Source organism: Lepus europaeus, chromosome 7 (genome assembly GCF_033115175.1).
Source record: "Lepus europaeus isolate LE1 chromosome 7, mLepTim1.pri, whole genome shotgun sequence".
Classification (NCBI taxonomy): domain Eukaryota; kingdom Metazoa; phylum Chordata; class Mammalia; order Lagomorpha; family Leporidae; genus Lepus; species Lepus europaeus.
The window spans coordinates 63,831,837-63,844,392 of NC_084833.1; the positions used below are offsets into that span (position 1 = coordinate 63,831,837).

Below are 12,556 nucleotides of genomic sequence, written 5' to 3' on the forward strand. Positions count from 1 at the left end.
TGTCACCTATGACGTAATTTAAAAAAAATGATTACAGCCATCAGCAGAACCTTAAGATATTAAGCAGAAATGATTGAATACTAAAGATTAAAATATTTTAAACTGAACTGTATTGTTCTTTGTGGCTCGACTTCCTGATTTGCTCAGCTCCCCTCCAGGTGCTGTGCTGTTGCCCTAAACAAGCCGCCGTTCAATCTCGTCTGACCAGAACCGTCTTCTGAACCCAGCTTTCTCACCTTCTAGCAGACCTCTGCTTTCTTCACTCCATTCAAGTCCAGCTCAGGTTCCAAGGCACGGAATTTCATTCACTTTCCTATGCATCACTCTGCTTACCCTGACCTTCCAGTACTCCAACTCTAGCTGAATACAAAACGTACATTTTCCAGACATGGACCAAAATAGCTAAATACTGAGAGTGAATCTCATAAAAAGATTCAATAGCTTCATTTTTAATGGAGCCTCAACAGTGTAAAGCAATTCTGTTTTTTTTTTTTTTTTCCAAAAAGATTTATTTGAAAGGCAGAGCAAGCGACAGAGCAAAAGAGAGAGAGAGAGAAAAACAGATATTCTATCTGGTGGTCGACTCTCCAACTGCATACAACAGCCATGTCTGTTTCAGGCTGAAGCAAGGAGCCAGATACTCCACCCAGGGCTCCCATGTGAGTGGCAGGGACCCAAGCACTTGACCCATTATCTGCTGCCTTCCCAGCTGAAATAGTGGGAAACTGGATTGGAGAGTAGTAGGGACTCAAACTGGCACTCTGATAGGAGGCAGATGTCCCAAGGGGTGACCTCACCCACTGCACCAGGACACCTGCCCCAAGCAATCCCTACTTTGTTACCACAAAAGCTCACACTTTTTACTCTCCAAGATATCTTCCCCTGTGACCTTCTTTCTTTCTTCCTCCTTCACCTCAGACACAGAGAGAAGCCATCTGATGGAACTGCCTAACCCTTTCACACCAAATCCACAGCCTTGTAGCATCCACATGTAACTTGTCCTTCTCTCATTCAACAACAGCAAGGAAGTGCTCTCTCTATCCAAGGTCAAGCCCTCTGCTTCTGCCCTGGTTCCATCTCTTCTCACTCAAGAATTTCAGTACTTCAGGTACTACAGGTGTGCACCTGGGCCATCTTCCACTGCCTTCGCAGGTTCACTAGTGGGAAGCTAGATGGGATGGCAGGTAGAGTGGCAGGGACTTGAACCAACATTCTGATATGGGATGACAGTGTTCCAAGAGGCAGCTTAACCCACTGCACCACAACACTAGCCCCAATGCTAAATGTTTTAATTCTCTCTAGTGAATTTTTTTTTATATGCAACTGTCCAATTCTGGTTTCCCGGGAGCCCCCTTCAAATTGGCTCCTATATCCTTTTGCTGTATCACTGATAATTTCTTGTTTTATGGCTTAAGAAAAATGGAGATATTCCAGGCACAGTACATGTTCTGCTCCAGTCCAATAACCACAAATTTCTCTAAAGAATTCTGGTTCCTTTCAGTGGGAAGTGGTATTTAGAAATCACAACCTGGGATTTCTAGGACTCACAAGCCTTTTTAGTAACAGAAGTACTATTTTAGGAAAAAAGTAAACAAATCATTAGTTTATACTAATATCCTAAGTTCATATTTAAAATTATAATTTAGAAATTAATTTTCTTGATTTTTACCTGTACTTCTCTTAAAATCTTAGTTCCTGGTGACGTAACATAATATCCATTTGTTTAATAACAAACACATATGTGAATATGTGAGGGCACTTCAAAAAGTTCATGGAAAAATGGAATTAAATGATTTTAGTACAAAACGATTTTGAAAGCCATTTACAGTTTTTTTTTTCACAATACACATTTTCCATGAATTTTTGATGACCGCATAAGCATAAACTATAAAGCTATAACTATTACTAACAAACTATAACTACTAAGGTTTATTTATTTGAGAGGCAGAGTTGGCGAGAAAGAGAGGGAGGCAGAGGCAGAGAGAGAGAGAGAGAAATCCTCCATGGGCTGATTCACTCCCCAAATGGCCCCAACAGCCAGAGTTGAGCCAGCCAAAGCCAGGAGTCAGGAACTTCATCCAGCTCCCCTACATGGGTGCAGAGGCCCAGGCACTTGGGCCATCCTCCACTGCTTTCCCAGGATCATTAGCAGGGAACTGGATTAGAGGTAGAGCAGCCAGGACTCAAACTGGCACCCATATGGGATGCTGGCATCACAGGTGGTGGCTTTACCCATTATGCCACAGTGCCGGTCCCCCAAATACAATTTGAGATTTCTTTGTGTTTCTTTTGTCTTTGGATGTATTCTACTAGAAGTGTACAAATTACTGTATTGTAAAGTCAGGTGAAATCTCTGATTATAGTTTCAGCTTGAAATACAGTTAAGTTCATTTGTTAATTTATTTTGCTCATATAAATGAACAAAAACAAAAGGATCAAATTATTTATAAATTAACTATAGCAAGCAGCATTTAGCTAGAATTATTATCACTCACTTCTCATTTTGTAAAGAGAAGCAAACAATAATTAGGGCCAGTGTTGTGGCGTAGCAGGTTAAGCCATTGCCTATGCTGGCATCCCATGCTAGCTGCTCTACTTCCTATCCAGTTCCCTGCTAATGTGTCTGGGAAAGCAGTGGAAGATGACCCAAGGACTTGGGACTCTGCCACTCATGTGGAAGACTCAGATGGAGGTCCTAGCCCAGCCCTCAGTGTTGCAGTAATTTGGGGAATAAACCAGCAGATGGAGGCTCGCTCTCTCTCTCTCTCACTCTCTCTGTGTACATGGGTGTCTTCCCCTCTCTCTGTAACTCTGCCTTTAAAATAAATTAATTTTTTTTAAAAAGAGAAACAAACAATTAATAGTTTGATGGGCATACTTTTGAAAATAAAATATACCAGAGGAAAAACGAAATTCTATTTTGTAGGGCAAGGAAAATATGCTCAGCAATCAGAACTCTTTCTAGCAATGATTTTAGCTATTAATGGTAATGGAAAAGTTAAAGAAAAATAAAATCTTGGGGCTGGCGCTGTGGCGCAGTGGGTTAACCCCCTGGCCTGAAGTGCTGGCATCCCATATGGACGCCAGTTCAGGACCTGGCAGCTCCACTTCCGATTCAGCTCTCTGCCATGGCCTGGGAAAGTAGTAGAAGATAGGCCAAGTATTTGGGCCCCTGCACCCACGTGGGAGACCCGGAAGAAACTCCTGGCTCCTGGTTTCAGATTGGCACAGCTCCAGCAGTTGTGGCCAATTGGGGAGTGAACCATCGGATAGAAACCTTTCTCTTTCTCTCTCTGCCTCTCCTCTCTCTGTGTAACTCTTTCAAATAAATAAATAAATCTTTAAAAAAAGAAAAAGAAAATCTTAAAGAAAATTAACATACGGGAATACATATAGTTCAACAGCTTTATAGAAATAAAATTCACAAACCATACAATTCACCCATTTAAAGTGTGCGATTTAATGGTTTTTCTCTATATTCACAGAATTGTTAACCCATTACTATAATCAATTTTAGAACATTCTCATTATTCCCAGAAGAAACTTTGAACCCCAAAACCGACTCCCCCAGTCATCTGAATAGTTCACATAAACAGAACATGGTTCTCTGTGGACTGGCTTCTGTCACTTAGCATATTTTCAAGGTTTATCCATTTTGTAATATCTATCAGTACTTCATCTCTTTCTTCTGCTGAATAATATTCCCCTGTAGGGATATACCACATTTCATTTATATACTCATTGGTTGATGGACATTTGGGTTATTTCCACTTTTCTGGCTATTTTGAATAATAATTACTTAGCTATAATTTTAACATAATTAATAGTTTACTCATTTTTATTCATTTTTTCTTCCCTCACTTGTTAACATTATTCTAAGGTAACACTATCTTATATTCCCATTGGATACCTGTAAAAACAGATCTTTTTCAGATCTTCCATGTATCTCCTGCAAATCTCCTGCAGAGGATCTCTCTTCAGTGGGCTGGTATCCACTAAATTATCATTCCAGGAACCATTCCAGGGTTCCACACATTCTTCTATGCATTTCAGAATTTCTTTATCATGAGGAGATGTGATCTGAGCACCAGTTTCCCAATAAACCTAGATGACAGGGAAATATGTCTAATTATTACAAGTCTTCTCAGATCTTTCCTTACCTATAATAGAGATCCTTGGCTTTGTAAAAAATAAAAAAAAAAAAAATCAACATGGGACTAATTTAATAACAAAAAGTATTGACAGTAACAATTCCATAGGAGTTCTTCAATAAAGTGATCATATATTACTTTGTCTTTCTGAAGTATACTTTAATAACAATAAAAGGCATCATTGTGACAACATTATAACATGTATACAGTGTCCAATCATACTCTCAGCTCTATTAACTACATACTAAAAATAATCTAAGAAACCATGGAATAGTCCAGAAAACTTGATACTACTACACTGAACATTACAAAGGGGTTCTATTTTATAATATAGAAGAAATCATTTTTCCATTATAAGTTAAAGTTGAATTTATGTCACATCAGGAAAGACTGTTAACATGTTAATGACCCATATACACGTCAGAAAATTACCAAAAAGCAAAAAAATTTCACTCTAATAATTCACAAGATCTCCAAGTCTAGAAGGGGCTCTGCTTAGAGAAGGTCTGTGTTGACTTCTGCTATGTATCTGACACAGTTTTCCTCTACTGAGTATCCTGAATGAAGCAAATGAGAATTCTGAACAGGTATTATGTACTAAGCTCTGTGCCAAGCAATGTGGTAAACTGGAGGACCTAAAAATTCTTCTATATGATAAATAACTCAAAATGCTACATAAAATAGAAGAAACATGATCAGAATGTGTAGCTTAATTCACAAGAGGAGAGGGAAAACTCTGGGCAGTAGAAAAAAAAGAGAATTAAAAACTCGAGTGCTAAGTTGTTGGGACTGATCCAGTGGTTATCTGAGGTTTGAAAACTATTTGCCTGGTTTTTGGGTCATAATGCCCATGAGCTAGATAGGGACTTGGAACTGAAACCCCCTAATAACAATGACACCCCAGAAGTAATTCAGTCTCGGTACTTAAGTTCTGCCAATTATACAGATAGATGATGAGGGAACATGTCTTTCTTCTTGAGTTCTAGCTCATTTTTAAAAATTTCAAATATGGAGCCATGCTGTGGCACAGTGAGTAGAAGACCTGCCTGCAGCGCCAGTATCCCATGTGGGTGCCAGTTCAAGACCCAGCTGCTCCACTTCTGATCCAGCACCCTGCTGATGCATGTAAGAGAGTAGCAGAGGAAGGCCCAAGTCCTTGGGCCTCTGCACCCACATGGCAGACCCAGAAGAAGCTCCTGGCTCTTGGCTTTGGATCAGCTAAGCTCTGATCATTGTAGCCATTTGGGGAGTGAACCAGCAGAGGAAGACCTCTCTCTGAGTGTGTCTCAACCTCTCTAACTCCTTCAAATTAATTGAATAAATCTTTTTTTTTTTTATTTCAAATTTGATGTCTGCACTTCAACTATTATAGGATAAGAACTGATAAATTAACACCAAAATTGTTGCCAGTGAGACCCTTGAGGTTCTGGAAGAAATGTAACAAAACTGCTCTGGAGGGAGGCCTGCTCTTTAAGGAGGCAACATCTGAGCAGGCCCTGAAGGATGAAAAGAAGCCCATTGGCAAGATTGGGGGAAGAGCAGTCTAAGCAGAGAAAACAGAATTACCAAGGCTCCAAGGTGGAAAGAGGCCAGTACAGTGGAGGAGCTGGGGAAACAGAGAGGAGCAGCAGCGTGACTGAACACAGCGAGCAAGGAAAGGAAGGAAGAGGCACGCAGGAGATACACTGTGCAGACCGCTCTAACCTAGGGTAGCAAGCTTGGGCTTTAGCTGAAGAATGAGAAGCTACTGAAGAACTTTAAGCAGGGGAGTGATAGTGATAGGATTTGCTTATATTTTAAAAGATTATGTGTTTTCTTTTTGGAGAATGGATTCTAGAGGAGAACAATGCAGGCAGAGGAGAGATCAGCTAAGGATGCTGTGGTTCAAACAGAAAACAATGATGGTTTAGAGTGGTGACAAGGGGAGGTAGGGGCAAAGATAAACATATTTACTATATATTTTAAAGGTTGATTTATTTGCTTGAGAGGCAGAGGCAGGGGGAGACGGAAAGAGGGAGGGTGGGGGGAGAGAGAGAGAGAAAGAGAAAAAGAGAGAGAGAGAGAGAGGCCTTCCATCCACTGGTTCACTCTCCAAGTGGCTGCAATGGCTGGTGCTGCAAGCCAGGAGTCTCTTCTGGGTCTCCCACTCGAGTGCAGGAGCCCAAGGACTTGGGCCATCTTCTGCTTTCCCAGGCCACAGCAGACAGCAGGATTGGAAGTGGAGCAGTGGGGACTCAAATCGGCGCCCATATGGGATGCTGCCACTGCAAGCGGTGGCTTTACTTGCTAAGCCACAATGCCAGCCCCATTTACCATATATTTTAGATTTAGAATTTGTGAAACCTGATGATAGATTTAATGTTAGGGAAAAGAGAGCAATCAAGAATGATTTTTGGTCTCTGGGTGGGTGGGTGGTGGTAATTTATGGGGATGGGAACATGGAGGAGACCACATTTGAGTACACATGTGGCAGGTTGTAGGGGAATCATGACTTCTTTCTCTTAAGTAGGCAATTCGATATAGAAGCCTGGTGCTCAGAGAAGTGATCTGGGTTCCTGGCTCTCCTTGATAGCTGACCTGCAATTCCTTACAATTCTTATTCTTTGGTTTTAAGATCAATCTACTCTGGTCTTTCACATACCTACAGCTTCTCTTCTTCCTCTCTTCACTTACAGTTGATCTCTTTTCTTTTTGCTCTATACTATCTCTGGGTTGCTCATCCAAATAAAGGACTTTCAAACCCTCTTATATGCTCTAATGTGTGTGGCAATCCCAAAATCTCAATCTTTAGCCCAGATTTCTTTCAAGTTACAGAGCTAAATATCCTATTGCCCAACTGCTACCTGGTTGACCAATAAATGCCTCAAATCTAGTATAAGAGTACTTCAGGGGCTGGCGCCACGGCTCACTAGGCTAATCCTCCACCTGTGACGCCAGCACCCCGGGTTCTAGTCCCAGTTGGGGCGCCGGTTCTGTACCAGTTGCTCCTCTTCCAGTCCAGCTCTCTGCTGTGGTCCGGGAAGGCAGTGGAGGATGGCTCAAATGCTTGGGCACCTGCACCCGCATGGGAGACCAGGAGGAAGCACCTGGCTCCTGGCTTCGGATTGGTGCAGCACATTGGCCATAGCAGCCACTTGGGGGGTGAACCAAAGGAAGGAAGACCTTTCTCTCTGTCTCTCTCTAACTCTGCCTGTCAAAAACAAACAAACAAACAAACAAAAAGAGTACTTCAAAAAGCTCAAGGACAATGAAATTAAAAGATTATTTTGGTATAAAACTTTCTGAACCCCATGCATAGGTTTTTATAATGTGTATTTCCATGAATTTTTGAAGAGTCCACATGTGTTTGGGCATTTAGCACAGCAGTTAAGACACTGTGGGACACCACATCCCGTACCAGTATCTGGGTTTGAGTCCAGCTTCCTGCTAATGTACATCCTGCGAAGTAGCAAGTAATGGCTTAAGTACTTGTGTCCCTGTCACCCTTGTGGAAGATCTGGAATGAGTTCCAGGCTCCTGACTTTGGCCTGGCCTAGCTCTAATTGTTGTGGGTATTTGGAGAATAGATGAGTAGATGGAAGATATCTCTATCTGCTTCTGTTTCTCTTCCCTTCTGTCCCTCTGCCTTTCAAATAAATAAATAAATAAATAAAAATTAAAAAGAAAACGGAATCCATCATGGCTGTTCCTCATATCTGTGATTAGTAACTCATCTGGTCAGATCCTAAATCCTAGATTAGTACTAAATCTCCTCTTCTACAGTAAAACAGATCCCAGTATATCTGAAGTCCTCCCACATAAGAAAAACATATACAAGACATGGGCTCATCACCCAGAAGCCCCAAACACTGGTTCAGCCCCATGTTGTGTATCTTCTATTTGCTCCTCCAGAGCCATGGCTTACCCTTTCCCACTGGGCTTTCTGCCACAGAGACTGACATATCAAATGGATCCTGTGGCCAATGGGGAGCACTGGCAGAAGGTTGGGGGTGGGGAGGAGAGTAAGGTCAAAGTACTATTTGTCTGGCTTCCTTCGCACAAATTCCCTTTCATTTTTCATGCTCTAGTACAATACAACTTTATTTCTGAGATGGTAGAGCAGATGTATTTGGGATGGGATGCAGAAATCAATGGCAATTAGCAGTGAAAAGATCAATGAGGAAACTTGTAATTAAACACACTGAGAAGTAGGAAGGGCCATTAGGGATACAGTCTTTGAGGGACAGCCTCAATATTTTTATCATTTTTCTGTCCAATGCCAAGCCCTGTTCTTCAGTGTAGAAAATATACTTACTATAAACTATTTGAATAAATCAGAACTATATGCAGAGGCCAGGAGTTCAAGGTTTACCTTATATCCATTGTCTTCCTTACGGTTGTGAGACGCGGTAATCATCACACCTGCAACTGCTTTCAGTTCCTGGACTGCGTACGGCTGAAAAGACAGCATTGAATTCCACTGTGCACCCTAGCTACTCAAACAGTTTACATGAGAATAACTGTTTAAGTAATAGGAAAAGACATTGTGGTACAAATGGCCAAAAATTTTATCAAGTTTAGGTTCGGGTGAGGTTCATTGCTAAATGATGAAGCCCAGCAACCTTCCTACTTTGAGACTGGCTTTCCTCCTCTGATCTCCTTTAACTTAGTCCAGTAACATTCCTTTTTCTTTTTGTTATTTGACAACATTTAACAAACACCTGCTAAATGCCAGGTACTCAACCAGTCTGCAGTGATGAGTGACAGAGACAATCATAAAATGTTAGAACTGGAAGTAAATTTAGAAACTATCTAACTCATTATATTTTACACTGAGGCCTGTCCAATATTATGCATTCATTAGGTAGAAGATTCAAAGATATGGAACATAGGTCTACTGCCTTCCAATAGGTTGCTTTGTGGCAAAGGGAGCAATTCACTGTCTTCTCTTCCAAAGTTAACGACCACGTTGGATTTCCCCCTTTTCTCTGTAATACTTATTATTTGTCTTATTTATTCTACCTTCAAATCTAGCCCCTTTCTCTTTTTCTCTCTCTATATAGAGATGGCTCTTCCTTATAAATACACACACACACACACACACACAGAGAGAGAGGTAGAGAAATAAAGAGACAGAGAGAAAGATGAGTGAATAAGAGACAATGAGAGAGAACTGTAGGAATATACAGACAAAGAGAGACAGCAGCTAGGTAAATGACCTAATCTATTACCCTGACATGACTCAGAGACTGGCTCGTAACCCAAGTCTGACAAGATTCTGATCACTAGCAAAAGACTTCATATTCAAGGAATTCTAAGAGATATTTTACCACATTGAATGTAACATAGGATAAAATGTTGGAAGCTGATACAAACAGAGATGTGTATACAGTTTGCAGAAAAAAATGTATGCTCATATTGTAAGTTTTATGACAAGAAGAAAGCACCATTCTCTTAATTTTTTTTACAAAGAAATGAAACAATTTATTTTTAAATGTTTCTAATATCTTAAATTACTAAATAAATATTAGTTCTACCATTTTCCCCTTACAGAGAAAGGTCCCTCCACATTTTTAAACAGATTAAGGGTACTTTCAATATTTTGGCAAAAAAGTTTAAAAGTTACAGGATAACTGTAGTTGCTCCCATTGATCATTAAGATCACTTTGCATGGTTTTAGTTTGCACAGAAATTTTTACAGCTCTGTTTCCCATGCACAGCCAGCAGGGTAAAGCACATGTACCCCAGGGCTGCCAGCATTTTCTAATCTCAATTCTAACAACTCCCATAATTCATAAGATACTTAAAGTTTGAAAAATTCCAAACATGGAGCTTGTGAGCCTTTTTTCTTCCTAATTTTACTGCACTGGGGTCCAGGTATATGGCTTGATCAATGGTTCTTTGGCATTTGCCGAAATTTCCTTTGTGACTCTGCTCAACAGTAATGCATAGCCTACCATCACTGAATACAGGGTTCTCTCTCTCACCCCTCCCCCCATCAAGCCTATTAATAGTGTTTTCAAACCTACCCTTAATCACCTTTGTCTGCCTGATAAATCAATTTCTGAAAGAAAAGTGTCAAAATATCCCACTATGACTGGACTTGTCAACCTTTATAGGTCAGATTCTTAGGTAATTTAACAAATGCTTGTTGAATGAAAATAAATTCAAAGCAAAATTTGTTTTCTTCCTTTAGTACCTTATATCATTCAATATAGAACTATATTCATGAAAAAAACTTTAAAAGCTTTAAGTCAACTAGGTTTCAAAGAGCAGCAAATTGTATGATCACTAACACAACATACTTACCACAAAAGGTGTAGGAACATATCTGGAAAAAAGGTACACAGGAACATCTTTAGCCAGTAAGACTGCAGCAGTAAGTTTAGCAAGTCTAAAACAAGAGAGAAATTGCACTTAGTTCCTAGATTATCATACTTTTTAAAAACCAACCTCCCATCATAATAACTGTTCGTACCATAATTATTCTGAATATATAATAGCTTAATGCAATCAATTCTAAAGACTTAATTATTTAATCTTCATGCTCCAATTTTAAAACATTAAGTAAATATAGTTTTTTTTTGTAAGGGGATTAATAATTCACAGAACTGACATTTCAATTTCCTCATTCATCTTTTTCTAAAAAATAATTTTTATTTACTTGAAAGGCAGAGTTAGACAGAAAGAGGGAGAGATAGATAGAGATCTTCCATCTGCTGGTTAACTCCTAAAATGGCTGCAACAGCCAGAGCTGGGCTAGGCTGAAGGCAGCAGCTAGGAGCTTCTGCCAGATCTACCACATGAGTGCAGGGGCCAAAGCACTTGAGCCATTTTCCACTGGTTCCCAGGCACATTTGTAGGGAGCTGGATCAGAAGTGGAGCAGCTGAGAATCAAATGGTGTCACAGGTAGTGGCTTAACCCATTATGCCAGGACACCAGGGCCCACCACTGCCCCCCATTCATCTTTCAATGGCATTTACTAAGATATACAATCAGCAAAAGGCAAGGGTAAAGGAAAGTGAAAGCACTTTGATAAACCCAATATGCATGATTACTCCCTGAAAAAAAGATCATTACATAACGATCTATCAATGAAAACACCCTAAATCTAATCAATTAGGGCACTACTGCAGGAATACAAGGAACACCATTACCTTATGAGAATATTAAAATTATAGGCTATGGTGACATTCTTAATATAGACTCCAAACATTTTAAACTTCTCCTTTCTGTAAAATCTAAAGTTTATCTTTGAAATGTTCTTTCTTCTATTTCATCTTTAAAATATGCACTGGCATATGTTCACATTCCAACTTGATAGTCTCTTGTTTTAGAAATCCTATCACTGGCCCCAAAACTGTTTTACATGTTTTATTCCACACCAACTTAGTCTTTGAAACAATTGACACTGTACCTCTGGCTGCTGCAGCTGCTGGTTACTTGGCCCCGCGTGTCATACCCAACCACAAAGCCTCTCTGCTTGAAATCTGAGAAACACCTCTCAAGGTATGTGTACATCCCCTGAAGTAGATAAACACAAAGATGAGTCTCTGATGAATGCTGCCGTCGCAGATGACTTGAAATCTCTGACTCGGGTGCTTGCTGTGCAGCTCGCTGGCTCCCAGGGGACTGCCTTCTGCCTGCACCCCTATGTTTACTAGCGTGGGAGCAACTCCACTCAATCCACAAATGTGAAACAGCAAACATTTTCTGGATTTCTGGACACATTTAATACTACAGAGAGAGTGATTCAGTAACCATTAAATCCAATCCAATCCAATATTGAAAACATTAGGAACAAAAGAGGGTACATGAAATTTCGTTTAAAAAAATTGAACAAGAGCCAGAAGAAACTGTTTCTTGCTTCAAGGCTCTAGAGAGAAGAATTCTGACCATTTGAGGCCCTTGCTAAATCCTAAGATTGAAGCTAACCAAAGGATCTGACCTATTTATGACACAAACATTCTTAATCAGCGACACAGTTCTTCACTACGATGTTTCTTCAGATGGCTGATCCATCTGTAATTCCTTAGTTTTAAAAATCTCAGAAAAAGGGGCCAGTGCGGTGGTATAGTGGGTAAAGCTGCTGCCTGCAGCAGTTGGCATTCAAGTCCCTGCTGCTCCACTTCCGATCAAGATAACTGCTAATGCACCTGGGAAAGCAGCAGAACTGCTTGAGCCCCTGCCACCCATGTGGGAGACCCAGAAGAAGCTCTTGGTTCTTGGCTTCGGATGGCCCCCACTCTGGCCACTGCAGCCATCTGGGGAGTGAAAGAGCAGATGAAAGATCCGTCTCTATCTCCCCTCCCCCCTTCTCTCAGTAACTCTGCCTTTTGAATAAATTAAATCTTCAAAAAAACTCAGAAAAAAATATTCATAGACTAAATGTGCAGTCAAGAGAGACAAAAAAAACAAAAAATCA

At 40.4% G+C, this 12,556-nt stretch overlaps 1 protein-coding gene across 2 annotated transcripts in view; it reads right to left on the minus strand.

Annotated features, from left to right (window-relative positions):
- PGM2L1 (phosphoglucomutase 2 like 1) overlaps window positions 1-12,556 on the minus strand; it is a 52,072-nt gene that overhangs the window by 13,522 nt on the left and 25,994 nt on the right. For both annotated transcript variants that reach the window (XM_062198250.1, XM_062198251.1), the window contains exons 3-6: window positions 11,549-11,655; window positions 10,440-10,524; window positions 8,503-8,586; window positions 3,911-4,104 (exon numbers count right to left, since the gene is read on the minus strand). In XM_062198250.1, the coding sequence (XP_062054234.1) occupies window positions 3,911-4,104; window positions 8,503-8,586; window positions 10,440-10,524; window positions 11,549-11,655 (470 nt within the window). The remainder of the gene's footprint in view (window positions 1-3,910; window positions 4,105-8,502; window positions 8,587-10,439; window positions 10,525-11,548; window positions 11,656-12,556) is intronic.